We start from the raw sequence: 8,902 nt of genomic DNA on the forward strand, positions 1-8,902 counted from the left end.
AGGTGAGAGACCGTACAAATGCCTACAGTGTGGAAAGAGCTTCAGTCAGACCAGTAGTCTTGTTTCCCATCAAAGGACTCACACAGGGGAGAAACCATATAAATGCATGGAATGTGGAAAGAGTTTCAGTCAGAGCAGTACCCTGAGGTCACATCAAAGAATTCACACGGGGGAGAAACCTTATAAATGCATGGAATGTGGGAAGAACTTCACTCACAGCAATAACCTCACTTCCCATCAAAGAACTCACACAGGGGAGAAACCATATAAATGTATGGAATGTGGGAAGTGTTTCAGTCAGAGAACTCACCTGAGTTCACATCAAAGAATTCACACTGGGGAGAAGCCATATAAATGCATTCAATGTGGAAGGAGCTTCAGTCACAGCACTCACCTGAGTTTCCATCAAAGAACTCACACTGGGGAGAAACCGCATAAATGCATGGAATGTGGAAAGAGTTTCAGTCGGAGCAGTATCCTCAGGTCACATCAAAGAGCTCACACTGGGGAGAAACCATATAAATGCATGGAATGTGGAAAGAGCTTCAATCGGAACAGTTCCCTGAGTTCACATCAAAGAATTCATTCAGGGGTGAAACCTTATAAATGCATGGAATGTGGAAAGAGCTTCAATCAGAACAGTTCCTTGAGTTCCCATCAAAGAACTCATACAGGGGACAAACCATATACATGCATGGAATGTGGAAAGAGCTTCAGTCACAGTAGTAACCTGAGTTCCCATCAAAGAACTCACACTGGTGAGAAGCCATATAAATGCATGGAATGTGGAAAGAGCTTCAGTCAGAGTGGTGACCTGAATTCACATCACAGAACTCACACTGGGGAGAAACCATATAAATGCATGGAATGTGGGAAGTGTTTCAGTCAGAGCGGTGACCTGAGTTCTCATCAAAGAACTCACACTGGGGAGAAACCATATAAATGCTTGGAATGTGGGAAGTGCTTCAGTCAGAACAGTCACCTGACTTCACATCAAAGAACTCACATGGGGGAAAAACCATATAAAGGCATTCAATGTGGGAAGTGCTTCAGTCAGAGTAATCAGCTGAGTTCACTTCAGAGAACTCACACTGGGGGAAAACCATATAAATGCGTGGCGCAGTGGTTAAAATGCTGTACTGCAGCTAAAACTGTGCTCACGACCTGGGGTTCAAATCCCAGGTAGCCGGTTCAAGGTTGACTCAGCCTTCCATCCTTCCGAGGTCGGTAAAATGAGTACCCAGCTTGCTGGGGGGGCAATGTGTAGCCTGTATAATTAAAAATTGTAAACCGCCTGGAGAGTGCTTGTAGCGCTATGGGGCGGTATATAAGTCAAAAAAAAATGTGGGAAAGGTCATTTTTTAAATTAGCCATATTAATCAAGAAAAATCTTTATCCTAGAATGCAACGTTTTCTGAGTAAAAACATAAGAAATTGCTGTATTTTTCGCTCCATAAGACACACCTGACCATAAGACGCACCTAATTGAAAGGCTGTACTTTGTCCACTCTGATCTAAAATCTGGTTGTGTGAAGAAAATGAAAAAAAAATAGGCCAAAGCCACAAGAGATAGATGAGGACCAGTAATGAGAAGGTTAGCAGAAAACACTTAACAATTCAACTTTTTAACTGTAGGTGGCACTGAGGCTACTTTGTGTTGTAGCTCTTTTGGCAGTTATAGGGTGTGTCCGGTTATGTCGCAGTTAAGAGGCTTGGAAAAGCCTCCTGCTTCGGAGTGAGCCTGTGTGCGTGTGTCTGTAGGGAAGTAAGCTGATATTTTCTCCTTTGAAAAAGTTTTCTGAGTGGGTTTTGGTGGCTCTGTGTGTGTGTCTGCAGGTTTGTTTCTGTGCTCTGCTTTCAAGCGAGCATGTGTGTGTGTTTGTGTGTCTGTATTTTTGGATTTGGCTCTAGTGTTTGTTTTTTTGAGTTTTCTTAAAGCCTCAGCAATGAAGCACCTTCTTACTGGGCTTGCTGTGCTCTTTTTTTTTTTTTTTTTTTCCTGGGCAGCTAGGGGGGAAGCCATGGCTACAGACTGGAGTGAGGGAAGCTCCAGAGGAACAAGAGGAGGCAGGCGGGCAGGCAGGCAGGCAGGCAGGCAGGCGAGCACTTCCCAGGCAGGTCTCTGGCCCCGGCCCCGTTCACTTCAGCCAGCCTTTGAGGTTCCCTTTCTCTCCCTGGTTTTGTTTTGTTTTTTGCAGCCCCAGCGCGTTCCTATGGGCTTGCAGTGTTTTATTTTGGGGGGGAGTAAGGCCCCACTGTAGTCACTCCATAAGATGCACACACTCCCCCCCCACTTTTTTTGGGGGGGGAAGTGTGTCATTTGGAGCGAAAAATACGGTATTTCAACAGTCAGCAAATTAATGACAAATTAACCATGATGTTGAAAAAAACAACTTAACTGGAATTTTATGTTGCTGCAGTTGGAGAAGATGGGAGCAGATTCTGCAAACTATTAAAGCAACATATACTAAACATAAGGCCAAAATCTAAGTCAACAGCCAAATAACTGAAGATATCCCCATTAAACAAGGCACGAGACAGGGTTGCCCCTTTCTCTGTTACTGCTTATTCTAACATTATAGATTTTGAATAGACTAATAAGAGAAAATAGAGGAATTAGAGGCCTTAGAATCAATACCAAATTGAAACCACAGGAGTTCCAACTTTGACCAAAGGTACTCCATCCTCTCCCCTCCACCTCAGCAAAGCTCCTTGGCCAGTCACAACACATCCAGTGGGCTGGGCCCCTTGAGTAGCCCTGGTGGAGTATTTGTCCCCTGGACAGAGAGCTCACATGTGTCAACTAAAGGAAGAAGAATTTCAGGATGTATTTTCATTGACTTCTGGGAGGACTCTGTTGACTGAGCATGTCATCAACATTGACTCAGGTGTAGTAATGAGGGCTCCAGGGAGAAGCTGGCCAATACAGCTATTGCAGGGAATTGAAGGGGAGGTGGACAGTATTCTCCCTCTCAGCGTCACAGAGCCATCCCATTGCTCATGGAGGTGTCTACCTGAGTGCCCAAACCGGATGGGCTCAATTTTGTATCAACCTGCGACATCTTAATGCCTGAGTGGATGAGACATTAGACATTTTAGGGCAGTGGTCTCCAACCTTGGGCCTCCAGATGTTATTGGACTACAGCTCCCAGAAGCCTTCACTACCACCTCTGCTGGCCAGGATTTCTGGGAGTTGAAGTCCAAGAATACCTGGAGGCCCAAGGTTGGGGACCACTGTTTTAGGGGAAGCACTCTTCCTCATATATCTGGACTTCATCAAGGATTACTGGCAGATACCCCTGCAGAAAGAAGATAGAGAAAAAAAACAGTCTTCTCAACCACCAAGGAGCTCTATCGATTCAACTACATGCCTTTTGACCTCTTTGACACATCTACATTATTCCAAAAACTGAGAGACCAGGCTCTCGCCCTCCAGTCCATTACTAACACCAGACACTGATTTAGAACCTAAACAGTTTCCTTTGATTTAGATGGAAAGGAGAAATAGACTTGGATGCCATCCACATCCAACTGCCCAGAGTAGACCTTTGGTCTAGATGGGTGGTATATAAATCCAATAAAATAATGAAACCAGCATAAAGGACAAAACAGGTGCTGAGGGATACCACAGGCTGGTGGCCAGGGTGGCAAACAGGAATCCCTAGCACCATCCTCTGAGTTCTTCCTTTCAGGAAGAACCAGAGCCACTGTAAAACAGCACCCCCCCCCCAATTCCCATTCCAGAGAGACTACCCAGAAAGAGATCATGGTCAATAGTATTAAAAGCCCCTCAGAGGTCCAGCATAACCTACATGGACACAGATCCCTTAGCTAGTTTCCAGTATAAGTCATCCACTAAGGTGGCCTCCAACCCATAACCAGGCTGGTAACAGATTGATACCCATAACCATGCCGGTATCTAGATAACCTGTCTCATCCAGGAACCCCTGGACCTTAAAAGCCACAACCTGCTGTGAGTCAATTGTCATATCTGTTTGCTTTATTATTAAGTGCTTAGAGTAGTGCTCTTTTACTAGATAGGTGGGACAGAAATGCAATAAATACAGTCTTTGTCCCTTAGCCAGAAGGGATGAGAGTAAGCTTGCCTTTGCATGGACTGAAATGAAGAAAAAGCTCCCATGACATGTTAGTGTGGAAAGGGTAAGGAGGACAATGTTGTTCAACCTGCTGTGGGCGTCCACAGATGGCTTCTGGGGAGAGGAGGATCTCTGGATTTGCTCTTGTTCCATCGGGGCTGTGGAGGGGGTGGGAGTCAAGGCATGCCTTTCCTTCCATGACTGGCTGGGGCCAATCTGTGACCAGAAGTCTCAACCTATGGCAGAGGCTTCCATTGACTTCCTCGTCGCACATTGATCCTAGCCTCAGCAGGACCTCTCTTTCTAGTCTTCCAAATAACCCCAGTTCGGGGACTGGGCCGTTTCTTTTTCCTTGTGGGTGAGCCGTTCGCCTGCTGGGAACTGAACCCGGGGTAGCGCTTTCCACACTGACCCCTTCAGGGAAGTCTTTCCTCTTAGCCTTTCTGTCCTGCAGACTTTGGACCATATGAATAGATTCCACATTCAGTTCCTGCCATCCCCAACTTTTGTCATGACCAGGTTGCTTATCATGATTTATATTTGCTGCTTGAAGATACAAACGTTTTAATTAATTGAATGAACTAAATTAGTCAATTAAAAAAGCAAAAAAATCTTTTAAAAGGCACTGAATTGGGGTCACAGAAGACTAACTGGTGCTGAAAAACAATCCTCCCCTACTGTGAACACAAGAAAGCTACGGAGTCATGAGCCAACGCTTTCCTTACCAAGAGCTAGGAGACCATCTTTCTTTCTCTTAGTAGGAAGAAGGGAGGTAGAAATTCACCTTGTGCACCTTTTCTGAGTATGCAGGAGCATTAGTAGAGATACAGTACCTGTTGGACTTGCAACCATCCTGTTGGTAAGACTAAAGATCCTTGACTAGGGAAGAAGGGTAGCAAATCCAGGACATCATATCCATGTTCTGTAGGTGCAGGAGCTGAGTCGGCAGACATTGATCTGGAGAGGCAAATCCCTGCCTTTACAGAGCCTTTACACATCCTGTCCTTATTCTGGCGGAAAGGCATTACAGCCAGTCGGTCTGTGGTTGCTCCTGTTCCATCCGTATGACCAAAACCCTGTCACTTAAGAGTAGTTCAAGTAGCTGAATCAGTGGGGATTATGCTAAAGTAGTTTATAGTTAAGGGAGACCCATTCAAATCTGTGGAGCTTAAGGGTGCATTGATTTACCGAATCCTCATTGATTCAATTGGCTGAATTCTATGGCAGTTTTCTACAGTAAGTGACAGGATTTTGTCTCTTTAACTGAAGTTTGTACCTTTCCACCATTGGTGACCATTAAAATGAGAATCGGTGGGAATTGTATTGACTGCATATATGTAGGGGGTGGGAAGCTTTGATGCATTGGCAGTGAATACCTTATTTGTGAGCTGCAAGTGGAGACTGCCTTTCATGTATTCAAAAATCCCTTGACTTTAAGCCACAGGAGACGTTGGTTGGAGTCATGGGCAATTTGCAGCCAAAGTTCTTTTAGCCTAAGTTTTAAGGATTTTAGGAAAATGTAAGCTAATCTCTGGCAGAGGATTGAACGCAAACGAGTCAGCTGTGGTTCAACACATTTTATTGAGAAAACTAAGTGTACCGAAGCAGACAGCTGGGAAACCTGAGGAGAGATGCCAAAAATACATTGGTCAGATATATATATCCTTTATACAAATAGGAAGTCAAAACACCCCAAAAACTGTGATTGGGCCCAGCTGGTAACAAGTTGGGATCCTTGACCCAACTGGTCCCTGGGCTGTGATCCAGTGACCTATTGGTTCTTAAGAAGGGAACGGAGAGTGATGGGACTCATCCTCTTTGTCCTTCTGATTTCCAGAACTCGGGGGGGGGGGGGAGCAGATGTGTATTCCTTATCTGTGTAGCTATGTGATTCTTCCTGAGTTCTGAGGACTTATTGTATTGTAAATCTGGTTCACTAGCCTCTTCTCGCCTCCCAGAAACATTCTGTAACATTCCAGTTTGGAAGGGATTGTCACTCTCAAATTGGCCTTCTCAGCCACACTAGATGCTGTTCTAAGACCTTTATTCAGACCATATTACCATAGTCTCTCGAGACTGAAGGATGCCTACTGGTCACCTAGGCCATATCAAGTTTCTGGGAGCTGAGGTCAATTCAAGCTCGTTCCATATGGTGTCAGGGGATTTTACCCCTGTGCTGTGGGTTAAACAACATAAGCCTCTGTGCTGCAAGGTCAGAAGACCCGCAGTCATAAGATCAAATCCACGCAACGGAGTGAGCTCCTGTCGCTTGTCCCAGCTCCTGCCAACCTAGCAGTTCAAAAGCATGTAAAAATGGCAGTAGATAAATAGGTTCCACCTCAGTGGGAAGGTCACGGCATTCCATGTCTAGTCATGCTGGCCACGTGACCACAGAAACTGTCTTCGGACAAACGCTGGCTCGATGGCTTGGAAACAGGGATGAGCACCGCGCCCTAGAGTCAGACACGACTGGACTCAATGTCAAGGGGAACCTTTACCTATTACTTTCACTATCACTTCCTATTCTATTTATTTCTTTTATTCCTTTATTCATTACCTACTTGCTATCAGTTATACTCATTGGGGAGGGAGGGGGAGATATTTTTGGCTCAAAATGTCTGCTTGTGCCCTCCAGAGTATCTGGGGGCAATTTTGCCCTAGATGGGGTGGAGAGAAGCACTACTGGAAAACAAATCATTCTCAAAAAACTGAAAGTGGCTACTAGAGGGAGCAAGGAGCATTTCCTTTTTCAAACCCCATTTTTCTAAGGATTCTGAGGAAAATATGTAGGTCACAGGCAGCGCCCTCTGCAGTCCAGGGATGGCCTTGCAGGGCTTCCCAGCCTTCCTTCACTTGCTCACCCTTGGCACCGGTTATGAACACTTGTGTCAGATTAAATGTTGTGAGTTTTTAAAGTGGTATGATGCTATTTTTGTTGTTGGTCTCTTCATTTTAGTGGGAAGAAAATCAGGTCAGCATCTTGTGGCGTCAGTGAATAAAATAAATTTAGGGTTCCCTTGAACCTCTGCTTGCTACACTGAATGTTCTTGCAGTGACTTGAGTATTTCAGGTGCAGCTGTTCAGTCCCATGTCTGGAAGGGGGGGAGATGGAGAAGGAATTGCCTGAAGGAAGTGCCTGTGCTATACTTTTCCCCCACCTGTTCCACCCGGAGTGCAGCCCAACCAGAATTATATCTCTAGATGTGGTTCAAGGTGAACAGTGGCATCCCACCTCTCTCATTTTAAGATTTGATCCCATCCTTCCCAATCCACACCTCAGGTAGTCCTCCCCACTGGGTGCGGTCAGAGTGCATCTGGTCCAAGTGGACGCTCCTTCCAGGGGGAATGAAAAGAAATTAGCGAGGGTTCTCCTTTCTCTTTCAGGTCCCCAAGAGGAATCCACAGCCTTTTGAAGGCAGCCTTGATGGTCCAGATGCCTGGACTGGTTGCCCTTGAATCCATTGAGAACGTATGTCACTGGAAGTGTAAAAGGATACCTGGAAAAAAGCGAAAACAGGTCTCCTAAAAAGCAGCGGGAAACCAAAGGACAAGAAATCCAAAGTGGAAGGTTCATGGGTGTCCCGTTCTTATAATCTAAATGTATTTTCTCCTTCTTTGTTTATTTAAAAAAAGCTGCTCTGCTCTAAAGCTGGGTCTTCGAGTTCTTTCATCCTTTGGGTTCCCAGATATCCGTGGGTGGGGCCCAGTCACAAAGCCGTTAATTCCTCCCAGCAGGAGGCAATTGAGAGAGATGGAACCCCCACCCCCACAACATGCAGCGGAGAGCACTGTCCCATTGAGCTTCAATGAGGAATGACCAAAATTCAAAGCACCCACTGGAGGGTCTCCTCCTTCCTTCTGTTCTCTCCAGAGGAGACTGGCTGGCCCAGAGACGGAAGGCAGGATCTCAAACAGGTCAGGCTGCCGAGAGAAGAAGGGAAAGGAAACGTACGTCAAAAGGATCGTGTCCTGTCCTGTCTCAAGTACACAGTGGGAGGAAAATGTGGATTTCTGCGCTAGGGTTTATTTGGAGAGGAAGTGAAAACGCTAGGAAAACCAGGGAGATCTCCTCGTGCACATCTGGAGAAACATTAATAGTGTTACGCCTTGCCCACCTCAGAATGGATGTGTGGGGCAGGGATGGGGGAGGAGGGAAGGGGAGTCATGGTAGGACTCTGTAAATCAGAAGAGGAAGATTATTCATCCATTTCCTCAATTCATCCATAACTTTCTCTCTCTGTGCGGGGGTGGATGTTGGTGAGGGAGGAGGGGGGCATCCCGCTGACCTGAGAGGGTACTGGGCTCTCCCTTCTTCATCAGCTTGATTTCCTCCAGCTCTTTAGGAGGGAATTCCTTGTCTCCGCTCCCCTGGGAGGTTACGAGAGCTTCATTTGGAGCTGCAGAGAAAGAGGAGGAGGAGGAGGAGGAGACAAGAGGTGTTAGATTTGGGTAGGATTACCAGTGGCCAGAGGATTGGAAAAGATCAGTCTACATCCCAATCCCAAAGAAGGGCAGTGCCAAAGAATGATCCAACTAACATACAATTGCACTCATTTCCCACGCTAGCAAGGTTATGCTCAAAATCCTCCAAGGTAGGCTTCAGCAGTATGTGGACCGAGAACTCCCAGAAGTACAAGCTGGATTTCAAAGGGGCAGAGGAACTAGAGACCAAATTGCTAACATGCACGGGATTACGGAGAAAGCCAGAGAGTTCCAGAAAAACATCTACTTCTGATTCATTGACTACGCAAAAGCCTTTGACTGTGTGGACCACAGCAAACTATGGCAAGTCCTTAAAGAAAGGG

The 8,902-nt window shown here is 45.9% G+C and overlaps 2 protein-coding genes across 2 annotated transcripts in view; one reads left to right on the plus strand and one right to left on the minus strand.

Annotated features, from left to right (window-relative positions):
• LOC140702935 (uncharacterized) overlaps window positions 1-8,902 on the plus strand; it is a 53,905-nt gene that overhangs the window by 23,676 nt on the left and 21,327 nt on the right. Inside the window, exon 2 of the mRNA XM_072984868.2 lies at window positions 1-7,665. Within this exon, the coding sequence (XP_072840969.2) occupies window positions 1-1,186 (1,186 nt within the window). The 3' untranslated portion in view covers window positions 1,187-7,665. The remainder of the gene's footprint in view (window positions 7,666-8,902) is intronic.
• The window catches only part of LOC110070443 (class II histocompatibility antigen, B-L beta chain-like), a gene marked incomplete at its 5' end in the record, with an annotated part of 9,035 nt that continues 5,792 nt past the window's right edge, over window positions 5,660-8,902 (minus strand). Inside the window, 2 exons of the mRNA XM_078382487.1 lie at window positions 5,660-8,018; window positions 8,384-8,494. Of these exons, the coding sequence (XP_078238613.1) occupies window positions 8,485-8,494 (10 nt within the window). The remainder of the gene's footprint in view (window positions 8,019-8,383; window positions 8,495-8,902) is intronic.

The sequence above is a fragment of the Pogona vitticeps genome, chromosome Z (genome assembly GCF_051106095.1).
Source record: "Pogona vitticeps strain Pit_001003342236 chromosome Z, PviZW2.1, whole genome shotgun sequence".
Taxonomy (NCBI): domain Eukaryota; kingdom Metazoa; phylum Chordata; class Lepidosauria; order Squamata; family Agamidae; genus Pogona; species Pogona vitticeps.